Here is a 26631-nt window from a genome sequence, read left to right as displayed (position 1 = left end):
GGACAGACAGACATGAAGATGAATGATAGAAACAAGTGTTCTTTTAAGGTTACTTGCAGTCTAAAAAATTAATGATTTAATTTGCTAAATTAAAGTCAAAAAGCCAACTCATTAACATAATTTTATAGTAGACGACACGCTAATATGTCAAATGCTTAACTACAGAAAAAAGTCTGCCTCTAAATGGATTCGGACTCAGGTCTTAGGTGAGTGTGATTGATTGTAAACCCATAAAGTTAAATGATAAACCAGTTAAGACTAAAGATAAAGAAGTGTATGAAGATCAGGAACCTAGAAAGACATCATGTACACAAGTGATGGAGACGCATGAACAAGATTTTCCAAGTGAGTCGGCAGATGAGTAGTAGGACACGGGTCAGTAAAGCTTAAAAATCAAAAACCCATAAATATTACAGGTCGAACAGTAGCTGCAGAAGTGCAAGAAGATATAGTACCTGTGGTTACGGACTAAAAAAAGTCATGCATGAACAAGCAGTGAGAAATACGATGAAAAGGAGACAATCTTGACAGAACAATCAGTTAGAGAACACGAAGTAGTTCCTAAAGAGGGTGACAGATAAACAAATTAAAATGCCTGTAGATCACTAACAAACCCCGTTGACACTTAAACTTGAAATGCAAAAGAACCCGAACACAATACTTAAAAGATGTACAACAAGTAGAGATGACCAATGTACATTGTACGTGCATATAAAAGGACTGTAAATCAGATACCAGGGTTGACACAACACACGGATGGGCTAGCAGAGAGTGGTTTAAGATACACCAAAAATTCTAGGAGGTATAAAACTAAAACCGTGAACAGATGAAGCAGAAATAATAAATGAAACAATTGCATCTGATGCTGATGTAATAGAGCCCAAAAGGTTAAAAAGGTAATTGTAACACATGGAATCCTGATGCCTGAAGAACTATAGCCTGCAGAATAAAATGAGAGAAAAAATACAAATCACGGTGTGACGGTAGAAAGCAAAACTTTGATTAGTACACGCATCAAGAGAAATTTGAACATATCCAAAGTAATTAAATCACCGTTATCCCAGACTTAAGGTCGTGTGATGGATAAAATAAATTATGGCAAAGTATGATATACGACCTTACTCACGTGTATTTGAAGAAGCTTGTGAAACACCATATGAACAAAGCTTTGAAAAGAAACAACAACATTTTCACTTAACTTAAGGGTGTGATGGTCTTTAATTTATAAAAAAAAATAAAAAAAAAATACTTGGAATAAGTAGCACACTTATATAAAACAAATGAAAGCATTTTGAATAATATTTCATTCAACATCACGAGAAGGTAAAAAGTAATATATAAATAGTATGTAGTAATTGTTAGCAATGCGTATTGAGCTGGTTATATATTCATTTTTTTCTTGTGCGTTAAAAAAATTAATCGTACTAAAACATTTAATGCTATTTCACTGGACATATGGTGTCGATTCAGCTTAATGCAAAATTGATACTTGATTATCTGTCATCACTGTTGAATCGTTCATGTGTTTCGACCACCGTAAGTACTTGCTCGGCAGTCTTAAGGTAACGCTTCGAATGTCAATTCAAAGCTCAATCGTTCGTATCATGGTCAGAGTACCAGAACTCTCTGAGATGTTCTTGAGTGTCTTCCACCTAACTAAGAGTCCAGTAAACTGGTTCTTCCCAGGAGCATCCGATTTGCGTGTATCAGTGCTATTAACCGGAAATGTTAAAGAACTAGACGGGCTAGGCTATGTTAGCCAGATTTCTCCCTGTCTCTCTTTCTTTATCTCGCTCTGTGTCTGTACTAGTAGAGGACGCGAAATTGTTGTGGTGGGTGGCTATCTTTGTATGTAAAGTGTATTTAGACGTGTTTGTCTTGACAATCTATGTAAATCTGTTAAAATGTAATGATAATAATATGTCACTAGTGTAACAATGAATAACATGTCATCTTGTTATCATTTTGTTTACCTGTACAATCATTACAATTAATTAAAGTACAGTTTAACATGATAAATATCCTTTTTTACAGCTGATATCGTTTCAATCTGATATATTTTTTTGAATTTCTGTTACAACAGAATGGCGTTAAACATAACTCTGCATATTTTTCACTCCTGTTATATAACAATGTATATGGAAGAGTAATTTTAAATGTTTTAAATACATGGTCATAAATTTTGTTTGTAATCTTTTACAGAATGGTTATATCTTTCAAAACTAATCAAAGTAGTGTTTGACTTTCTAAAACAGAACTTTTTGTCTAGCTTTTCTATTCAAATTTCCCTCCTGTAACGGACAGTGTCACTGTCGTAATACATAATTATTGCAGTTATGAAAGAACACGATATTGTAAACCTTTTTTAAAAAACATTTTCGCTATTTTTAGTCCGGGGTATGTTTCAAATTTGTTGAACAATTATTCTAATTTTATGTTCAATAAATGTCGCTGCCATAAGAAAAATGTGTCCTTCTTGTTACATGCATGTCCCTGCTGTAACATTGTATATATCTTCGATTATAATTTCTACTGTTATCTTCTTATCCTTATTACCTTAGTACTTTGGAACATCAGAGTTTTCCATTCACTGATCTATTGACTGAATTAAAAGTACAAATAATATTTTAACTATGACATAAATTAGTTTTTAAAAATATCACCTGAAATACATCACAAGTTTGTTTTGTGATACATATAGGACGTAGGTGTGTGCTTTTTTTCTATAAGAATAAATCTCAAACTGTCATATTGTTATGATCTGGATGTGTTTACTGTATCTTATGATAAAGTATCAGTCACTGATAGTATTGTTACAGGAGGGAAATCATGTTGGTTCTGTCTTCAGAATATGTTATGTCTTGGTAAAACGAAGAAGTATCAAGCTTGCATTCAGTTAAATTTACATTGAGATATGTTCTATTTATTAAATCCACCAGATGAAAACAATTAATGATAATGGTTAATTTTCAAAAGTTACCATCTCTAAAATGTTGTGAAAATATGGAATGACTCTTGTGGCACATGAGTATTTCTAGTGCCTCATCTGGATTATAGATTTTGTCAAGAGCAAGCACCTGGATAGAATGCGTTTGGTATCCGAAACGATCAGGAGCAGGCTATCTAAAGTCTGCAACCTTAACCTGTTTAATTGATACTGTTATTGGTTTCAACCTAAAAATGTATTGTATGTATTACACAAGCGGTGATATGTTCACCAAGAGCTATGAAGTTTCTACTGTTTCCTATGAAAGAAGACTTTGACAGTTGTAAAAGTGGAGTGGTGGCGTGATGTTATCGGTCTGGGCTAATTGTGACGCACTTCATGTTTCTAAATATTAACTTGAATCAATAATCATATATATATTCTAAATGATTCAATATGAAGGTCAAGGATCTTAAAAGTATTTTTTAACTATCGCAAGAGTAGTCAATGATAAAAATGTTTTCGTATGTAGACACCATGTCGTTTAACGTTGTGGCAATTTTGAATCATGGAGTCATTTTAATGTATATCATAATATAAAATATAATCTGCTGTAGCTTTGCTTGTGAGCGTGATGATGTTGCATATTTCATTACTTCTAATGATAAGATTCAGTCGCGCCGAGAGTACTAGTAATTTAGTATGATTTGCTGCCTTCAGTTCTTCCACACTATCATTTTATTGTCGAGCTGCTAGCAATGAGCTCGATGTAGACCCCACTTTGGGTGCATGTACGTGCATGCGTGCGTCCGTCCGATTTTGTCCGGACCATAACTGTGACATGCATAGACCAGTCTTGTTTATATTTAGCATGAATGTTTACCTCAATGAGAAAGCGTGTTATACAAAAAAAACTGTTGCTGTCTCAAAGGTCAAGGTCAATGTTTGAAGCCAAATGTCAAATTGAAGTTTCTCCGGATCATTGCCTTTTCATGCATGGTGAAATTTTGATGTAACTAGGCATGAATGTTCACTATTATGAGACAGTGTCATGCAAAAGAACCAGGTCCAAGGTCAAGGTCAAACTTGACAGCTGGCGGGCTCGACATTCTGCCCGCAGGAATACTTGTTGGTTCAGTGACATAAAACTGCAAATGACAAGTGATTGCCATAAAATATATCTTCGCAAAGTGTGTCACCCACAGTTGTTAGCTTTGGTTAAGAACTAATGGTGTGTAAGATATCTTTATGAAGTCATAAGCAATATATTTAGTTTTGTTTAAACAAAAAAACTGTTTCATTTTATCTATTTTCTACAATACAATGCACAGATACATCTGTATTTGAACAAGAGTGCCAAAAAGTATATACACTTTATTGCAAATACACTTAGACCTGTGTTTGCATATCGATCTTGGGCCAATTATAAAAAAATGGAATGATTAAAGTTATAAGTTAATCATAAAAATGAAATAATAAGAGAATAATAATTCTATATATCGATAATATAAGACCACAAAAACAAACAAACTACACGTATTAGGCGTATCTTAGTGCCTGGATTTGAACCTATTGCTATATTTTCCCGACTTCTTGGAGAATGGGGTCCATCCAAAATGATGCATGATATAATTCCCCTAACGGCAGTGTCAACTTGCAAGAGGGATGTTGCGCTGCACATTTCATCACCTCTCAGGAACAAACAGAATCTACTTAGTACGCGTCGTAGGAATAGCTTATGTTTAAAAGAGCGCCTTTCATTTATTTTCTTGTAGGTCTTTACCAAGTTATTAAATACTCCGTACAATATCATACTATATTTATCGTTAAGATTGTCGATTAAGAACCAGTGATAAATCTAGTATTACGCGTCGCGTTTAGAATAGCGTAAAAGTGTGTCTTTACGGATCGTATACACTACAGTGATAGAGTGTCAAGGATTTTTTGTGCGTGTAGTGAATTATTGAATGTTTACTTTATATTTCGATCTTCTCAGATCGTTCAGCACGACTTTTATGTCGTGTTATTGGTACTGTTTAGTTTCTCAATATGACCATTTCGGTCTGGGTGGTTCCAATACTCCTGCTTTCATAGCCCTTGGTATTGTTTAATCACCCCTTGGATATGGTGCCTGCTTTTTAATTTTGTCTTTTGACAGTTCCTGTGATACGCAGGCTCCGTAACCTCAGATCCCCTTCCTAAATTCCAGTTTGTTTAGTTCTGCCCATTGTTTTTTCGTTTGGGGCAAACCCTTTACTTTATCTGGGGACCAAACGCCGCTCTTCATGGAATTACACGCCTCAACACGTGTATCATTGAAGGTTCCATGTTCACCGCCGTTTGAATACATCTAATACATCTGCGGAAGTCTCTAAATTGCTTTTTGTACTTTTAGCATGTGTAAATGTTGAGTTCTGCTCAACCCAGGGCTAGAGGGCGTGGACGGTAGCATGCATTTCCACTACCGTGCATGAACAGGCTCAATCAAACCGAGCCTGCAACATTTTCGATTTGTCGTGTTGAACGACCTGTGAAGTTTCCACTTTTCTCTATTTTATAACGTGTATTAGTCATTCTACCAGACGTTTCAGAGCTGTTCACCTCTGAACTTTCATTTTCCTTTTAAAATTTGAAATAGAAATATAAAGTTTACAAAAGCGATGACGTTTGTGTTTGACACATGTTCATTTGTCTATAAATACCTTTTGATTTTTTCGTAATACACATCTGATATTTTGGTTTTCGAAATAGTACCAAAGGTCATAATATTCATGAATAATGTGGTCCAACATTTTAGCGATACGACATTGACAATAGGTTTCCAGAAATTTTTATAAAGTAATAAAAAGTTTTCTCTCTGTTTTATATATATATCTTGGCGAGTCGAATCGCGCAATTTATACTCTCAGGTTTTGGCTCTGTCTTAGGGATTGAGGCCTTTTGTCCTGTCTGTAACTATTTGAAATTATAGTTATCACTGACGTTTAACGCATGATGTATGGTACAGTCTAAGTATTGCCAAATATACATATTTCAAAAAAGTGAACAGAAAAAGTATGTACAATGCAACCTCTGTAAAGCAAAACCCTTTGGGAGATACAGGTATTAACTGTTATGTAGAGGTTGTTGTTCTGCAGAGGGATTTGATAGTTTTGATAATTTTGATACTGTATTTCAGCTTATGGAAATTTTGATGTCGTTGTTATAGAGTGCTTTTTGATTAAGAGATGACGGCTCTAGGGAGGCTGTCCTGTAAATCATGTATGATAAATTGCATTTGTATTAATTGTGTTTGTATTCCGGCTATGAGTTTGCTCATCAAGGAAATGTATCCCGTCTGATCATGCAATATATTCTGTTGGTTATTGTTAGTGTAGTGTAGGAATTGAAAGACGCGGGATATCTCCGAATAGCGCAAAATCTGCAAATGATAATGACAAAAGAAATAAAAGAAAAAACATAGCCAAGTTTTGATTTTATTTAAACTAATATGTAAAAGAAATAAGTCAAAATACACACACGAGATGAGAATGCATGTTGTAGTATATTTAAATAACAATAACAATGTATACTTAATATTGAACATTATAAATCAATGTTATTGAAGTTGTTATCTTTAAACTTGACTTCTATACATGCAATCGACTAGACGTGGTAAGCCACCATTTGTCTGAAGCTGTTTTTTTTTTCAAGCGTATTGATGCTTGTTCCAAGTTCAACATGTCTTAAGCTGTTTTTCAGGCGAATTGATGCTTGTTCAAAGTTCAACATGTCTTAAGCAGCTTTTCAGGCGAATTGATGTCTGTTCTAAGTTCGACTTGTTGTAAGCAACGTCAAGTATTAAAGCATTCAGGATGTCTTGGGCCCTTGGCTGGCCGCATGTATGATTATGTTTAACTATATTCAGTGACAGAAAGCACTTTCTTCTATTAATTTTTCATTAACAATGTTTATCTGCATGTGACAAATTTAGTTTTGTAAGAAAAAGACGAAATAAAAAAACGAGGTTTTATCTCTTTCACCTAACTAATCCAAAAAGGCTAAGACATACCAAGTAATGTTAAAATGAAATTCAATACAAGCAGTTTAGCTAGTTTAGTTTGTTATATTAATTTCACCTGTTTCTAATATGTTGAACTTTTAATAAACGTTCGAACAAAAACAAAACAATACGTATTTCATTAGCATATTTTTACTGTTCTTCTTCGTAGAAAAGGCATTTTGATATTTATTTTTGTTTTCAAGGACGTTTCTTAGTATACCTGACCAGAAGAAAACTGTCCTCATATAACGGACATGCGATACTTGGTTCTGTAGCTTAAAATATCAAGGAATCAAATGCTTTCTGATTGCTAACTGCTTGCCTAACATGCCCTTCAAAGTACTGATTGAATTTGGATACAAAAAAAAATCACTGGTGTTTTTAGGGCAATTGTGTACATTTTGAAAGCATTTATTTTTTAAACATTTGTGTTAAGCCATTCAAAACAAAACAAGATCGATCTGTTTATGAAATTGGTTTTAACGTTCATAAAAGAAATACCGAAATCATACTGTCGCTAACATGTGTGGTTTCGAGACTTTGTTTACTGTGTCAGTCATTTTTCATCAACAACTTCAGTCAGAACTAAATATATAATTTCTCATATTTACCAAACTTGTCACCAGAAAGCGCAATTCTTAAAATTCAGGTCAAAAACCTCTTTATGAGAACGCAGACAGCCGAAACGAATCTCTAAATTTCTCTAAAAGAATAAATCTAAAAGATAGATTAGGTGTAACATTAAGAATGCAAATTTAGATATTTAAATGTTTAAAAGGAAACACATTTTTGTTCACGATTTTTCTCTGTCGTAATTTTTACACTTTTCTCCCCAAAGAGTCAAAAGAATTATATAGCTGTTGCTTTTCAAACATTTAGAATACTTCAGTGATATAGATGTGACTCTTAAACTATCTTAACAAAGTGTGTGTGTGTGTTTTTTTTTTTCAAAATCCACCTAAACCACATAGATGATTGTACAAAAAGCAACGTAACAAAACTATACAGAAGAGTGAAATATGATAGTAAATATCATGAAATGAAAATGATAACTAAAAGCTACATTCATAAAGAAAATAATACATTATATAGAAATGCCATTAAATTAATTTACTAGAGTTAGAACGAGCGAAAAAAAAATCACATACTTTTTCATATAGGCAGAAAAAAAATAGTACTGAAACTTACTTTTGCGGTATCAATGAGACTATAATTAAGCATGCTAACTGCCTAGACTTTTGCGAATTATTATTACATCATATTTTATTATTTTATTGGAATTTCTCAATATTTTACTCATTTAGAAAGTTTTAGAATATCTGTTTTAGTATGCCAAATATAGCTCACGTATATATTTGTTCTCGAATACACTCAGAAATGGACAAATATCTTAATGTTCTGGAGAAATGTAACGATTAAAGAAAGTATATCAAAAAGTGATAAAAAAACTGGAACTGTTTCTTTGCTCACAACACTATAACATATTGTTTGTTCCTAACATAACGATGGTGGAAAACATAGTACTTTTCTTAATAAGAGATTTGGGTTGTACCATTTACTACCTTATTGTATTATGATTTCTGTAAATGAGTAAATTGTGAGGTATCCCCTCCCCTTTTTAAATCTGGATATATTTTAGTCAATGTTACGCCTAATTTCTAATCGTGTTAGGCAATAAAAGTAAGACGAAATGCACTGCGACCATTTGTGTCGCTGGATCAATACAACATGCTCATATTATCATAGGTAGCAAAAACCGACATACACTAGAAAATGTTTTGATAAATTTCGGAAAAAAACGCATTTTATAGAAATTGTATAGTGGGCAAAAAGAGATGAAATTCGTGAGAAAATCTCGGCTACAGATAAAGGTAGCCAAACAGTAGATTAAAGTGCTACCTAAGTTTAAGACTTTTCTAGACCTTATATTTCATTCAATGTTGATTCACTCACTCTTTGGAGCATTATGCTGAAGAATGCTGTAGAGCAGAGAAGGATTAAACCCAGAAATAGAAAGAACAAAATGAAGTCGAGTTTCTCCAGGAACATTCCCCATGTGTATGAATCGTCGTCGTTTTCGGCGTCCATATCAACCTCACAGACTTCAGGGTCTTTGACGGTATCGTCATCAGCATTTTTCGGATTAAAAGGCACCACTTTGTTGCTTGAACTCTTTTTAGGACGAAAGCATTTGACTGAGCATTCTTTATCTCCAATGCTCGCCATCAGTTTTGCCTGAATGATTGTGTACAGAACGGACAAGACGCTCATAAACAAGAGGACGATGATGAACAGAAGGAAGTATGATATTTGGAGAGAGTTATCAGGAAGGGTATCACTGACGATTGTGACAAAGATACCGTACGAGAGGAAAATTGTGATTGCAAACGATCCCTTCTCACCGGAGCCGATTGGAACCAAGAATATACAGATATTCAGAAAGGCCAACATGAGCAGTGGCATAATCAGAGTAAACGTTGCAAAATTGGCTCTTCGCTGAAGCTTAAATTCCACATCTATATGGTATGTGTTATACAACAAGTATCGCCTCTCAGTAAGGCTGGTAATCCTCCATGCGGAGTTTTCAGTGTATTCATCCAGATTGACATGTTTAGGATGGTCCAACTCAACAGTTGTGATTGTTTCGTCGGAAACGTAATATGTTATCGTGCAGGTCTGTTCATCAAACGGATAATACTTGATGTCCACGTGACAAACAACACTGCAAAGAAAAATACGTTTATAAAAACGACACACTATGATCTTTATGCTAAAAAGCAAAGCTCTACAGAAAAGTAATCTGTAGTATTATTCGTTATTACACACTGATCACTATCAAATTAAATAAAAACTTACGCAAGTCTAAACATAAGACGTCCAAATATAAAGAGTCCTAATGTTTATTTCTTTCCTCCTGTCATTTCTAAAAGCGTCGGGATTTCTTCTGCCCAAAATATGATAAAGTGTGTATTAAAGTGTGTATTAAGTAAAGTAAATCAAATTTTGCAGAATTCTAACAAAATCTGTATGCTCCTATCAAAACTGCGGCGTAAAGAAAAAGTGACACTAATGTTAATTCTTAAGTTAACAATAAATTTAGTGTAACTTGCTCAAATAAAAACAAACGCCTAATTTATATTTGCCAATTCTATATAAGAGGTATAATGCTTCTAGAAATTGCAAGTCTAATCTGACGTTCTAAAAATGTCGAAATAACGTTATGAAGTATGTGGATTCTATATGAAATAAAAATAGCAGATTTAGTGGCGCTCAACCTTGTAAATACAAATGGTTGCATATAATATAAACACTGTTTTCGATTCTATCAATGAATGTTGCAACAATGTATATTTGTAATGTTCTAGCGTACAATCAAATAAACAGACTCCGGCCAGTGCAAAGAAAATTTTGTTTACTTTTCTCAATTTTGTGAGATTGTATTGAACGCAATGAAATTAAAATTAATATAGACTGTTTACCAATGAACATACTTGTTTAAATACTGCAGCTAGCAAATATAAATCTTTCATGGTCATTATTGTATATACGATAATGGTCCAATTATAACCTTATTTGATTATTCCTGATAAACCATTCTACAAAACTATGAAATACTTTCGGTAGGATTTTCTCTTAATTTACACTAAACACAAATTCATCTCTCTACTAATTTTAAAATCTATTCACATCTAGAATAATACATGCCTTTTTAATCATTTAAAGAAAGGAACCAGCACCGGATGAATTAGAAAAATATATCACTTTAAGTTGCAAACAAACTTGACAAAAAATGCAATTTGGATAATAATTACGAATAACTTGTGATGGTTTTCAAAGTTCGAGCCAATGAATGACAGATCCGTGTTTAAATATATTTGAACAATACGTCGAGGTTATTTAAGACACCAGTGGATTATTTTGAGAAGAAAGCAGTATAAATGAATGAATACACGCAGCAGATTATCATAAATGACTTCACAGTTTAGATGAATTATTAAATTCTTTCTCTGTGCGTGTATGGCGGCCAATAGCAGGTCGTCATGCGTTTTTGTTCATCGACACGCACATGAAGTGATAATATTTCTAGCGGAATTGTTCCAACGAAAATAAATGACACTGAACTATTTTGTGAGCCTTATATAACCAGTTCAGAGTTCGTAAGTGAATGAAGAAAATACTGATGCTATACATTATTTCATTAGCAGTTTGAACAGAATATTAACACAAAGTCTCGATGCATACGTGGGCATAATTTCCTGCCTACTCAACGGAAAAAGACAATATTTTTCGTATTTGAGATCACCTTTTTATCTTTTACAACGAGAACAACTGACGTCTACTTATGACGTAATATTATGTTATCGATTTTTATTTAACAATATCTTTTAAAATGTTAAAAGTTTGCAATAATTCTAATGTTAGACAAGAAAACTTATCTAACATGTCTGCCTGAATAAGACAAGTATTTTCCAAACCCTCTTGACACCATGGATAACAAAACTTGCTACTCTACCGTTTTGATGAATAAATGCTTGACCAAACGTTTAAGTTCTCCTTATGAAGCCGACTTAAACTTAACTGTTAACACCGTCTTATAACATTAAAAATCTATAATGAGAAAAGTTTATGTACTGCTAGAGGAACTATTTACAGTAAACATTGAGGACAAACTGCACAAACACGTTATACTATGTTAGGTTTGTTCGAAAAAAAATTCTTAGACAAAAAATATCTATAACTTCACGCAGTACCTACTAAATATTACATGTATTTACATAAATATTCCCTCAAAACCTGTTCATATCGTAATTATTTAACTCTATTTCTTATCTACAATCATCAAAATCTTTTAATTTACCTATATATATGCCAACCAGATCCCAATAAATATCGCTGCAATATATATTTCGTTCAGAAAATTGCAATTATTTACCTATATATTCCTTCTGGGACCCACTGAACATCGCCATCCGACGAAATTTTACTGATGTCTGTTTGACTATTACCAACAACACCGTCGCCGTCAAAAGCCTATTTATGAAAAAATGCTGCATCATTGATTACATTATCCAAAATATTAATGTTATATCCAACCTTTAATTTCTGTTCATTCTGCTCGTGGAACACAAGTTCTAAATAAAAAACAGTTCACTTTGTCCCTCATTATAAAGTTCAATAATGTTCATCATTCGCAACCATCATTATTCAACAATAATCATTAGTCTTATTCAATATTATCATCATCATTAACATCATCAGTCATCTTCATAAGCATTCAATTTTTCATCACTCTTTCATCACCATAAGACATTTCAACTTCATTGATTCGATTATGATCACCATTGATCTAACCACTAATCCATGTCATCAGTCCTCTTCATCTTCATCATTCTTATCGTCATTAGTCACCATTATTCATTTATTTATCATCATTATTCATCATCAGTCATTATTTTTATCCCTTCATAATTCATTTTCATTCTTATATATAGTTCTCATTTATTATCATTATTATCATCATTACAAGTGGCTATCGTATTCTTAAATAATATTTTTTTATTCATATAATAAACAATTTTAGACAAGTCAAAAAGTGTAGGTGTATAATGTAAAAACAGAAAGTAAGTTTATCTTGTAAATTGTTGTTCAGTTTTATGTTGTTTCGTATACTTGTTTGAAGCAACAGCTTTGAAAATACAAACGAACGATAACTGGGTATACTGCATGTTCTTTGGCTATAATTTGTTAGCCCCATGTGGTTCTGGGACGATCTGTGTATGAAAAGAATTGGAACCACTGGCTTACCCTTGCATGATCGTAAGAGGCGACTAATAGGGTCTTAACACTTGGTTTTGCAGTAACTCTGTGATTCCAGCAGGTATGCAAATTTTGATTCCATACCTCATGTTTTTTTTTCGATGTAAATGAGATGTGGAACTAAAATTTGTAGGCCTATTTGACGCCATATAACCTATACTTTGTTGGTGCGTCGTAAAACCCAAATAAATAAATAAATAGTTATGTACAAAGTTGAATGGCTTGCGGGTCAAAAGTCAACATTATTAGAGCTCGATCCGTATGGCTTGTTGATCGATGGACCAAACTATTGCCCTAGGTCCCGATAATTCAGCCGGAAAATCGCTCAGCCATTGACAATGAAGCCACAATATATAAATTTGTGTCTTTTGCACTGCATAAACAAGAATGTAAAATGCTTTTCAATTAATCTTTGTAATAGAAATATTGGTACCTTCAAGATAATCAGACTAGGCGTCCATATTTCTGTAATAGGCACTTTAATAGTATTGGTATCGGCGTAGTCTATAGGGTTCCACGTGATGACTTCGTCGTTCCAGTGGATCCGGAAGTACCCCAGGACAGAAAACTTCTGCTCTGACGTATCGAACTCTAGTAAACTCTGTGGTACGAATGTTGTATTCACTTGAACAATTTGTGACTGGTTTGCACGAGGCCTTATTCTCGTGTCATAGCTGAAAGAAATACTTTATATTTGTCGAATCCATCTATAAACAATTTGTGACTGGACTACACGAGTCTGAAATTTGTATCGTAGCTGTGAAGTACAATACATATATTTTCATATTTGTCAAACCCGTCTCAAACACTTTGTGACTGGTCTAAACGAGGTCTCATCCTTATGCTGTAACTGTAAAGTATAATAATATGTAGCATTGTATATAAAATGTAACTGACTTATTTTTAAATTAAGTTTGACTCTTGTGCCCTAGTTGTGAAGAATATTAAATATATGTCAAACCCGTCAATAACGACTCGGCTTGGGTTCAAACTCTTGTCTTTTTGCAGGTGGTCCTAATTGACAATCTGATTAATCTGTAAAAAAATATCTAGAAACATAAAATGCAATAATATATTTGCACGCCCAACCGGAAGCTAACGTGACGATTTACGGCGACGTTTACGACAAACTAAATGTGTCTGTATATTCATTCTTCTGAAAACAAAATCATAAACTAGTCTCCGATCTGATACTTCATAGTTTAATAATGCAGAAATAATGAATAAATTGCCACAGAAACGCTTCAAAATTAATAGCTTTTATTTTGAAAGAACTGTTTTTAAACAGCCACTATTTGTTGAAATATTTTATGGGTCTTTCGCTCTGAATAATAAAGAATATTTTTCTTCTTTTATGTAGTTGTATTGAAATGTTTTGCGGAATGTAAGAAAATAGATGATGGTAACTGATGTTTTTGGGAATAAAGCTGGGTAAAAGGTTACTTATTATGGCCGTTTTCAAATAGAAATTGGGCAGTTTGATTTGTGATACCAATTTTTTAGTTTTCTTTGACAATTTGTTACTTTTATACTAAAATTAAGCTCTAAAATTTTTCAAACTTGTGGTTTCTTGAATAAAGTTAATGTTACCATGGAAACGAAACCCGTGACCTATATATCTAAATGTAAAATTCAAAAGCGTCGACACAGCCCCGTTTTCTTTGCATTCCAACAATATCCATGATAATAATAGTGCTCAGCATGCAGAACGATTTTTCCAAAAAAAAAATGCCGGACGAGTGGTACTGGTGAAAGTATTTTAGCTGTAAAATTCGAGCCCTGCGACATAAATTATACATTTTAAGCTTATATTAGAAAGCTAACGCGCATACAAGTAAAATTATCAATTATGCAAAATTCTACGTAAAACAATAAAGCCAAAATACACTTAAAGTGTAAAATATCCGTATCATCCTTCTTCTTTCAATATAAAATACTTTTAAAGTGTCATGGATAAAAATGGACTTGAAGGGACTGAGGTAAACGGAATCGAGACTGTAGCAGTTAAAACATTAAATTACACGAAATACAAAAAAAAAATGCTGCGGTTCAACTAATTTGAATTTACCCTGGTAACAAGGTAACCTACCTCCTTAAGGAATAATAAAAATAGCTAAATTGTTTAAAAGCATAGTACACATTCCAGTAAAATGAGAACAATATTGATATGATTGAGTCTGTTTGTGAGACAAGACATATCTAACACTCAACTCACCCTCTTGCACTGACTTCGGTGGAAGTCTATTAAAGTAAAATTGAAAGTACCGCATGATCCCAAAGGATCAGAAAATATATCAATGAAATGCAACGAAGTGATTCGAGATTCACTCCACTTTGGCTTCTACTTCCCTACTACCCTGTGTTTTTTATGGCTCGTTTATTCACAAAATCCTACCGTGTTGGCTTTTTGATAAACCAAATTAATGAGGTGGTCCCTGGATTATGCTATACATGTAATAACTTTACCATTTGTACCATATTTGCTCGCATGCAAAATCTTAAATGTAACATATCCATGTATATGTACAACACATATATATTATATAAAATAAATAATAAAATGAGCCGCGCAGTCTGGTCAAGATCCATATTGTTCGCTAACGGTTTCTCTAATTGCAATAGGCTTTGAAAGAAAACAGCATGGATCCTGACCAGACTGCGCGGATGCATAGAGTTCTGTGTATCCATGCTTGTCGCAAATGCACCATGTTGGCTTCTTCATTGTGCGGCTCAAATGTTGCTAATTGTGCCCAATGTCGCAATAACAAAGCACTTGACCGACATTTCTTTTTTCAAACGAAAATTGATCTAAAAAGTAAGTATTGATATTAATATGAAAATAGATCCATTTCTATCGGACGTTATTCGGTCCTTATTTATTCAACGTCTTATTGAGGCCAAAAAAAACCGTTCAAATAGATATAACTTACCAGTTCTTTCACAGGGAAACAAATAATCGATTAAAGAAAATATTCCATTTCTAATATTATTTTCATAACGTATCACCTGACACCTAACCCGCCCTCTGTTATCTTACCAACATCTTAAAAATACTTTTTTAAATGTAGTAAACGCTTTGACCAAAATGTTCTTAGTTAGAACGATTTTAAGCCATGACATCACAACCTTTTTCGTATAACAATAATTCCATCATTAAGAAGATACTATATCTGAATATATGACCGTTCACGACAAACTAATTGTTTTTGTTTACTAATTTTTCAAAAACAAATTCATTAAACTGTCTCTGGTCCGATGCTTAATGGTTTTACATTGCTGAAATAATGAATAAGATACCGTAGAAAAGCTAAAACACATCGTTGAGTTAAAATGACGTTACGTGTAAGTTACAAAATTAACAGCTTTTATCTTGAAAGAACGTAAGATTTCTCAGCATTTTTCTTATCTGAGCTATTTTTCAATAGTTATTATTTGCCGATTTCGCTTTAAGGATTTTATGAACTTATACTGAAATGTTGTGCGGAATGTAAGAGAAGGGATGAATACAACTGATGTTATTGATAATATATAGTAGGGTGCAAGGTAACTCATTACGGCCATTATGAAGCAGTTTCATATGTTATACCTATTTTTCCGTTTCTTTTGATAATCTGGTATTAATTGAATTAATGTTACCATGAAAACGAGTCATGTGACCTATATATCAAAATGTTAATTTTAAAGGCGTTGACACTAGTCAGTTGAAGGAACACAGTTTCTGTATTTTAACACTTTCAGTGAGAATAAAAAGTAGCATGAACAATGATATTTCCATAAAAAAGTCTGATAAAGAGTACTGCTGTAAGTATTTCAAGGTTTTGATATGTATTAAGATAAATGAAAACAAAACGAACATATCATTTACTGTGAAAAAAATTATCTTGAAGCTACATCAAACAAGAAGGGTTAATGTATTGAATATTTTACAATGAAAATACAATAAAAAGCAAGATATAAGATATTTTAAACGTTAAGATAAATAGGTTATCATGTAAAGTGTTTGATATTCTGCTGGTAATATAACCCTAATGTTCCAATTTGATCATAGAAAGAATGGCACAGAAGTCATCTAAAAGGCCCTTTATTATACATAATTGTTTAAAAATGAGAGAAAATGCGTTAATCATGGTAACAAGAGCCCAGAGCCCCGCGACATATGCTTGTTTTCAGCTTATATTAGAAAGGTAACGTTCATGCTAGTAAAATCATTAACTACGCTAACGTGTGCAATGTATGTACTACAGTGAAATCGAAAAACCTGTACGAAATTTTACAGCTGTAAAAAAAAACTGTTGTTTTTTATGTTGTTGCTGTTGTTGTTGTTGTTCAAAATTTCAGTAGTGATTATTTCTTATTTACACATGTAGATTTTATATAACATCATTTTTTTACCATTGCACTTTCAATTTACAGCTGTAAAGCGACTTTAAAACAGGTCGAATTATACAAATGAGATACAGCTGCAAAAGACTTACAGCTGTAAAAACGACAACAGTTACTGATGTAAATATGCCTAAAAGTTACAGCTGTAGAAATATTACAGGTGTTGAACAAGAAGGCATTATTTTGACGGAAGAAAAAAGAGGTACAAATTGCTTTAAAAAGGTACAAATTGCTTTAAGATGAATTGTAATTCTCTAGAAATGATAAAAGTGCTATAAAATGGCAAAATAAATGATCTAGCAATTAAAGAACATTTTTGTCAATATGAAATATGCTTAAAGCAAAACAATCGCAAATTTTAAGACTATAATACAAAATGGACACTTTGCATTAGCAATGCTCATGTTTCCTCCAAAATAAATTTCTTCATAATTGAGCCGCGCCATGAGAAAACCAACATAGTGGCTTTCCGACCAGCATGGATCCAGACCAGCCTGCGCATCCGCACAGTCTGGTCAGGATCTATGCTGTTCGCTTTCAAAGCCTATTGCTATCAGAGAAACTGTTAGCGAACAGCATGGATCCTGACCAGACTGCGCGAATGCGCAGGCTGCTCTGGATCCATGCTGGTCGCAAAGCCACTATGTTGGTTTTCTCATGGCACGGCTCATATCGTGATTCTGATTTCTTCGTAATACGAACATGGCTGCGAACGTTTGATTCACTAAACACCACCTCTACAGCTACAAAATTATGACCTGTTACATGTACTTACGCCGTCAAAGTATCAGTAAATAACTTTTTCATGCCTTCAAGGTCTGTTCCAACCTTATCATCTTCTGAATCCTCTGGCATCGAATTTGCCGTTAATTGTGGTTCAACAAACTTAATAAACGCAAACACCAGCAAATATAATGTTCTTAAGTATACCATCATTCATTTGTTTAATTTTAATGCTTTGAATTTTAGTGCTGTAGTCCTACTCCTAATGAAATGTGACAGCTGTTCCGTCTTCCGCATTTATATATATCATAATACTGAAAGGTGTCCATGTAAAAGACAACCTCTTGCTGTTAAATACAAAGTCGAAACTCCAGGTATTTAAAAGAAATGTGAAAACTGTTTGAATAAGTTTCCATGTACGAGGGGAGTTCAAAAATATCTTGAAAAGTGCTCTAAAGTCTATTTTCTAGTAATAAATTTAATAACAGTTTGAAGCTATTTTTCCAGTTTCTATTATACTAGTAATATCTCAGAAGTTTACTCTATTTTCTAGTATAATTTGCAGATTAAACGGTGGGCCGATGGTCTAGTAGAAACACGCTTGACTGTCAATCCAGAGGTCCGGGGTTCGAATCCCGGTCCAGGCACTGGAGATTTCTGAGATACTGTTAAGTGTTTCCCACTAGAGGCCTGTACTGGTTCTTCCCAGAAAAGACGGTTTCGCGTGTATCGGTGCTATACACCAGGCACATTAAAGAGCCAGACTGTCTATACGAAAAGAGTAGGCTAAGTTAGCCGGACACGTCTGTATCTGAAAAGTTCTCTCTGTCTGTTCTGGGGGCTTTGTCTCGCTCTGTCCCTCTGGTCAGATCGCTCTGTGTCTGTACTAGTAGAGGATGATTTCGCGCCCTGTGTGGCTGCAGTTGCTATATGTAAAGCGCCTTTGAACGTGTTTATGGAGCTAAATAAATATGGTATATTATAATAATTAAAACATATTGGGTCTGTATTCTTCAATTCATTTTTTTTAGAATTTTAGAGCACATTCATTATTTAGTTTTCATTAATTTTGCAGGGCATGCCACTACAAATGATTCGGCCTAGCGTTCAAGAAAAACTATCACAAATATTCGATTACCGCTGTTTCCCGTTATTAACTGCAGTTTCGTCACTTTTGTAGAAGTTAAACAATATCATATAATACGGTCGTAATACTAAAATGACTGAACACTCAACAATATACTGATCCGAATTTAAGTGTTCTTAAATATTTTGTAAAGTGACCGGACGTTTACGTTTTCCGACGTACAGGAATCATAAGACAGACTCTCCCGGCATATGTTAAACCCCCTATGGCGTTAGTAAGTGTTCCTTTTATCATATTGCGTCATAGTAAATGAATATATCATTAATTTTGTATATAAAAAACAAAATGCTGATCTTCGTTCAACACTCAATTTAGGCAAGGGCTGATATTTAAAAACGTTATAATACAATGTTGTCATAGAAGCTAAAAGGGAGCTTACAAAATGATTAAGTTGAAAGTAAAAGAGACAAGTCTTCGTCAAATGACGTTGTCACTGAAACTAGTATTCACAAGAAGACATTTGGGAAATAAACTGAATATTCCTTTGTCAACATTACTTAATAGTCCCATCGGTTTGTAATGTAATGTGATGAAACGATAGTTCTTTTGTGGGCAATTATTCAACACTCCTCCTAAAACAATATTTAGACTTATCGAATTGCGGGAGTCCTACTAAAGAAGAAATATGACCTCTTTTTTCTGTTCAATAACTGTATTGCGGTTGTCTTAGTAAATTGTTTTGAATAGACGTTTTTGGTCAGTGTTTATTTTACTTACAGCAATTCTAAAATCCCCCTTTTGTTAGCATGTGAGAAATTGACGTCCATTGATATTTCCAATAATTTTTAAAACATAAAAAGGGAAAATAAATTGATTTTGTAGTGAGCTTAAGAAGGTAGGTCAATGTCCTGGCATTTCATTTAGATAAATGCAAGTAACTGACTTCAAACAACAGGTCGATGATCTGGGCAGTCAACCAACAGGAAATTGACGGAATCGAAAAAGAAAAGTCACGACGGCGTCGTGCAAAGCCGGCTCTTGGGTGAATTAGGAATGTTATTTCTTGGACAAAATAACATAGTGAAGCACACAAATTAAGATGGAATTGATAAGCGGTGTTTAAAACGGACTATCTTAAAAATATTGATAATAGATATGATACAATTGCTTGCTTCGAAGCTTGCATGTTTAGTTTAGAACATACGTATTTACTAACTTACTTACTTAAATGCTTGCTTGGTTTTCGTCCGTTTTTATTTAATATTTCATTTACTAACTTTCTGAATTACTAAATAATTTACTTTAATACCTATCAAGTATTAACTTTGTAATTTAACTTATTTACCCACTTAAGTGCTAGATTGTTTTAATTCCTTATTTTTTCACATATATTCTACTTACAAATTTTCTTACTAACATACTTCATTACTTTTTTTAATTACTTACCAAATAACCTACTTTCGAAATTACTACTTACTTACTTCGTTTACAGCCCATTAACTCATCTGCTTAATTGCTTATTTACCTCCTTTCTTATTTACGAATTCACTCGATTAGTCGCCCCGTCTCTCATATATCCTTATTTACTCACCCGCTCACTTACTCAGTTATCTACTTAACTTTCTCGCATTTTTACTTTACTTGCTTACTTTACTTTACTTTACTTTTTACTTTACTTTACTTTACCTAACGTTATATTTACTTTACCTTACTTTCCTTTCCTTTCCTTTTCCTTTTCCTTTTCCTTTTCCCTTTCCTTTACTCTACTCTTCCTTACCCTACCCTACCCTATACCCTACCCCCTAGTCTACTCTACTCTTACTTGTTTGAAATACCAATATTTTATTTTGGTCACCCCAAGCTATTAGGTAGCAGGGTACATTTAGATTCGAAAATTTTGGGCACAGTTTTGTGTTTTTAATTAATGACAAGATAAGGTTTCTCAAACAAGAATGCATGAAGTTATCAAAACGAAAGTTTTACACCATCCATGAAAAATAACATGCCAAAATTATCATTTTTGCACTTCTTTAACAGCCTGCAATGATCACATTGCAGGACAAATGTCCAATTTTATTGCATTTCTCAATTTAATAGTCCCTACTAAACTACAGGATATTAATCGAATGGGGGCCCATCCATCTCGTTTTTTTTTTTTTCACAAAACAGCAAAAATGTTCCTGAGTATCAATCATTAAGCATGGAACCTTTATATGATTCCCCGGTAGAAGTGTACCCTGCTACCTTAAGAATTTTCAATTAATGAACAGAAGAGGGTTTTACTAGTTCTGAACTTTTATATATCTTTCGCAAATTAAACCAGATAAAAATATTTTCAACAGCATGAAAAGAAGTCAGTATGTGAGCGTCTATACTTGCCCACCCCTAACGCACAAATTTAGCCAAAATTTACAAATTATCGCTACGAGACAAAGGAGGTAAAATACATCCGTTTTTATTATTTTCTGGCATGATTTAACGTATTTTGTCATTAGGAATGATCTAAGGGCAATTGTTTATCATTTTGCATAAATAAAATGTCCCCATCCCCTATTTGCCTTTTTCATGGGGTCCTCACCGTTTCATGGGGTCCTCACCGTCCGAACATCCCCTGATTGACGAAATGCATAGCTGGTGGCTAAATATGCGCTACGTGGGTTAGTAATGATAAAAATTATGCTTTTACTGTAACAGTTATAGAACATTGTTAATGGTGCTAGAATCTAAAAAAAAAATCGTATGCGTGTATATTGACTTTCTGCTAAACGTAACACAAATATCACACATTGCATTTAGAGGAAGCTTACATTCACATCAATAACAAAATGTTACATACTAATAAATGATTAAGAGTTTTACAAAGTAATTAAAATGAACGGGAAAGTACGCAATTTTGATACGAAGCAAGAATAGTACTCTAAATTACAGTCAACTATTACCGGAAGCGGAATCAAAAGATTATCATATGAGCCGTGCCATGAGAAAACTAACACAATGGTTTTGCGACCAGCATGGATCCAGACCATCCTGCGCATCCGCTCAGTCTGGTTAGGATCCATGCTGTTCACTAACGGTTTCTCTAATAGCAACAGACTTTAAAAGCGAACAACATGGATCCTGAACAGACTGCGTGGATGCGCAGGCTGTTCTGGATCCATGCTGGTCGCAAAGCCACTATGTTGGTTTTCTCATGGCGCAGCTCATATTAGCTATTCGCATTAGAATGATATCTAAACATTTTGGTCACAGATATAATAAAGCAATAACATATTTAAAACAATGTAACTAAATTTTAATAACACGAGTAATAATTCCAAAAAAATATGTCACATATATAACTTAGATATACATTTGTATTTAAATTTCTAGCTCTAACATTTTAACAGAGTACATATCACGATAAAAACTCATGCAATTTTTCATCAATTTATATCAAATGCTTCTTGAGCTAGGTGCGTCAAGAACTTCGGGCGACGGACGGACACTCAGACAAACGGATGCACGGACAAGACCAAATCTATATGCTCCCACCACTCATACGGGCATAATTAAGATAGAAGTAGATAATCTGAGGCCATTTCTTGAACTGCAAAATTATTATTCCTATAGTTGTGTTGCTTCGAATGTTTAGCTTTGCATGTTTATTTACCCCACCCACTTTTCCCTAGTTTGAGAGTGTACCACTCTTCCAATATTAATCAGAGTGTGCTGATATATTGTCACTTTAATGTTTATTTAGCTTACAATATCTGCTGAAAATAAAACCTAAATATCTCAACTAATAAAAAATGTTTTAGATTTTTGGTGAAGTTCGTCCATTGAAAATCAGTAAATTTGATTAGGCCACTTTGTGGCTCTGTGTTGAAAAAAGTATTCAAGACAATTTAAAACGCAACATGTTGTGTAAATGTCCATTGCATACTTATTTTATCACGAAAGTTCCAGGTAAAAAGTTTGAACCATTTTTAAAAATGTGGCGGAGATTGTGTTCCTGGCTGGTTACATGTCAAATTACCCCACCCACTTTAAATGTGAATTTCTATAAAAGTAAGTCAAAACTGATAACAGTAACACTTGTGAATGAAACTTAATACATGTAGGTATATTGTCCTAAAATATAGAGAAAATCAAAAAACATTTTGCGCAGACACCTAACTGCGCCCCCCCCCCCCCCCCCTTTGTACAAGTATTTGTTCATCTGGAAGATAGTTTTCTGTGCCTGACAATCTTAAGGACTCTGGACTGTACTTATGGAACCACCACATGTCAATACAACTCCTAGATACGAGAATTTATTATCAATTTGAATTTATTCACCCCTAGATTACACAAAATAAAATAAAATTTCTTGGTAACGTACTGCCTTTTCTGAAAATCATAAATTGCTTTGTTGTATCTACTCTAAGTTGCCATTTAAGAAAAAATAATACATTAAAAATAAATAGACTCTGTTCTAATTCTTCTGCCGATTTTGAAAAAAAAGTCAATGTCATCTGCATATAATAGGAGAAATATCATAAACATATGAACACCAATCCCCTCTGTGGCACTATCAATAAAGACATCTTCTTGATCATGTTGATCATTTATAAAAAGTGTAAAGTAAAACGGAGATAAACGCTCGCCTTGTCTGATTCCCAGCATACATGACTATTTATTGAAATATTTAACGCGTGACTTAATTGATTCCCAGATGTGATATCATGATATTTAGAATTTAACCCCGAAGTATCATTTTATACCATTAAATATCTCTAAGAACATAATAAAGGGCTTTTATAATGTCTACAAACGCAGTAAAATGTTTTATCTCCTGATTCAAAACATGTTAAATCAAACCGTCCAATACAAAAATATTGTAAATTGGACTCGTATTAGGACTAAAACAAGTCTTTGGCTTTACATAAACATATACTTTTTTTACCGACAATTTTGTAAAAATCCCTTCAAAAATGTCTACAAGATTTTGAAAATTACTGTAAACTTTGGAAATTAGATGTGAATCCTGACAAAACAAAAATAATGGTTGTCGGTACAAGAAATGTAAAAAATATGAAATTATATCTCGCAGATAAAGAACTAGAAATTGTAAAATCATATAAATACTTAGGACTTATTTCCAATAAGCAAGCAAACACATAGCTAATCAGGCTAAAGGCAATGCATTTGTTACTAATGAGAATGAACAATATAGATACACAAACGCGTATTAACAAATTCTTTCAAAAATGGCCATCCGATCTTACAAACTCATTCAAAGGTAGAAATTATGGTCTTTCCAAGAAACATATTGAAAATATTTCCTCGATATCAATGTCTCAAAATCTTAAAAAACTGGTAGAAACTGGTCGCTGGAAAACTAAACATAGAGAATATAATGATAGAAAATGAGTAAACAGCTTCCAGGACCTTGGTAACGAATTACATACTTTGTTAGTCTGTAAACGTTTTAAAAACAACAGAGAAAAACTGATAGATCCGTATTTTTATACTCAGCCAAATGTTATAAAATTCAAATATCTATTAAATACAAATGATGAAAAAGCAGTCAAAAACCTTTGTAAATATAACCATTGTATCCTGAAAATAACAAATAAACAGTACAACTTACCGAAACATGCAACACAATAAATTCCAAAAACAATTTCATGTTCCTTTATAAATAAATTCCATCAATAAATCCTATTCATTAATATCAAACGAATATTTCACTTTCAGTTCTTGTGACCTTAAACCACGTTAGATGAAAATTCCATGCATTTCAATTCGACAAAGCTTATAACATACAAAAGCCAGCTCTTTCTGAATAAGAGCTTTAAATTAGCACCAGTTCCATTTTTTTTTTTTTTTTTTTATTATTACAAGTAAAGTAAGTGATACAGGTATACACTGCCATGGTTAGTAGCTTCCCGTTTATGTTTATACAAGTACTGTGAAACAACCTAATTCAACATAAACATTATTGTCTCCGTGTTTTTGTTTCATAAAAAGATAAATTGATAAATCATTAAAATACTATTTTTTTCCATCAAAGTGATATATTACCTTTTTGAATTTTTTGAAATTATTACTTAATATAAAATTGGATCTTCCTTTTTAAAAATGAAAATAAACGATATTTAAATACTAGATACTATTTTAGAGTTACCCCCGTACAGAGAAGTGTATATAACAAAATAACAAAAAAGTGTTATTTTTGTTAATGTAAATGTTATTCATGCTAATATTGATGTTAAGAAAAAAGTCAGTATGTATTATATTTGAATTTTCAAACAACCTAGTTTGCATATATCATACTATGTATTTATATCATGTGGTTATACCATGTAATTTTCATGTTTGTAACCTGATAGAAAATAAATGTATCTCTGTGTCTGTCAACACTGTAATCTACAGCCCAATTTTTCAGGTGGTTATCTATTATATATAACATGATTATTATCAACAGTATTAATACTACTTGCAATGTGTAGTAACATTTAAGGTAGTTCTGCACCGTTGGCTCGAACATTTTTCTACAATGTAGAATTTGATAAAACTCTAATTTTTCAAAACTTCAGAATATACATAGAAAATTCAGCTAAAATTTGCTAGACTGGTTTGAAAAGTTTGAACCTCACGTAATATTTCATAGCATTTTCGCGAATAGAAAATTTTCTACAATGTAGATTTTGATGAAACTTCTCACAGTTAAAAATAAATACAAGACCTATAAATTGGTGAAATAAAATGTATAGGTCCGTGTGCTTATTTTTGAGAGATTTTGCAATGATTAAAGTGGACCGGATATGTCACGCTAGTTTAAGACCATATTTTGAATAGTTTGCCATATGTTTTAATATCATATTTTGACTTTAGAAATATAGCAATTTACCTACAGGTTTCCATTAATCCATTAAATGATTTTTTATTACCGTACGCCGAATCCAGACTTTATTCTACGTCTTCCGGATAAAAGACGTTACGCCATCACTTCCTGTGTATCAAACGTGCAGAACTACCTTAAAGTTTAGGAGTATATCATCAAAACACAGAAATATTTGATAAACAGCAACATCTTTATCAATATTTTACCTGGCCATTACAGATTCTGCCGTACTTTTATGTACGACGGATACTTAATATATTCTGAAAAAAGTTGTTCCGCTTTGAAAATGAATGCCATTTGCTAAGGAATAAAGATAAACAATTGCTCAAAACTGATTTCCACCTAGCTATGTGACATTTCAACGTGTACATTATTGCAAATGCATCAAAATATCAAAATGAACATATGAAAATGTTGAGTTTTTAAAGGCGTCCAACTGTCTGGTGTGGCCCCTTAATGCTCTCCTTTTCCTGAATTCAATGTTTATAACAGTATACTGATACTTGTTTCATAGATTAATATACATGTTTTACATGATGTTCAATTTTCATGTGAAACAACTCTTGTTTTCTATGACTTGGTGTTGTTTGAATTATTTTCTCGAAACGTAAGGCTAAGCGCTAACTACAAATTACTTTATATGGAATAAGTATATTTCCATTTTAATCTAAGTTAAAGTGTAAAAAAAAGTGAAATTGATATCGGCAAAGCAAATCAACATACCGGCTCCTTACATTTACGAATCTAAAATATATTTATTATGTCAATACATCAAGAAACAATTG

The 26631-nt window shown here is 33.0% G+C and overlaps 1 protein-coding gene across 1 annotated transcript; it reads right to left on the bottom strand.

Annotated features, from left to right (window-relative positions):
- Positions 1–6389: 6389 nt before the first annotated feature.
- Positions 6390–18162, bottom strand: LOC123541022 (acetylcholine receptor subunit beta-type unc-29-like). Its single transcript, XM_045326367.2, has 4 exons — positions 17944–18162; positions 13219–13459; positions 11902–11999; positions 6390–9690 (listed from the first exon to the last, which is right to left on the bottom strand). The coding sequence occupies exons 1-4, from the start codon at positions 18102–18104 to the stop codon at positions 8892–8894; spliced, it is 1299 nt and encodes a 432-aa protein (XP_045182302.2). The 5' UTR covers positions 18105–18162; the 3' UTR covers positions 6390–8891.
- Positions 18163–26631: the final 8469 nt, after the last annotated feature.

Source organism: Mercenaria mercenaria, chromosome 16, assembly GCF_021730395.1.
Source record: "Mercenaria mercenaria strain notata chromosome 16, MADL_Memer_1, whole genome shotgun sequence".
NCBI classification, from domain to species: Eukaryota; Metazoa; Mollusca; class Bivalvia; order Venerida; family Veneridae; genus Mercenaria; species Mercenaria mercenaria.
Note: the sequence above shows the minus strand (reverse complement) of the source record. Positions and strands in the feature narration are given on the sequence as shown.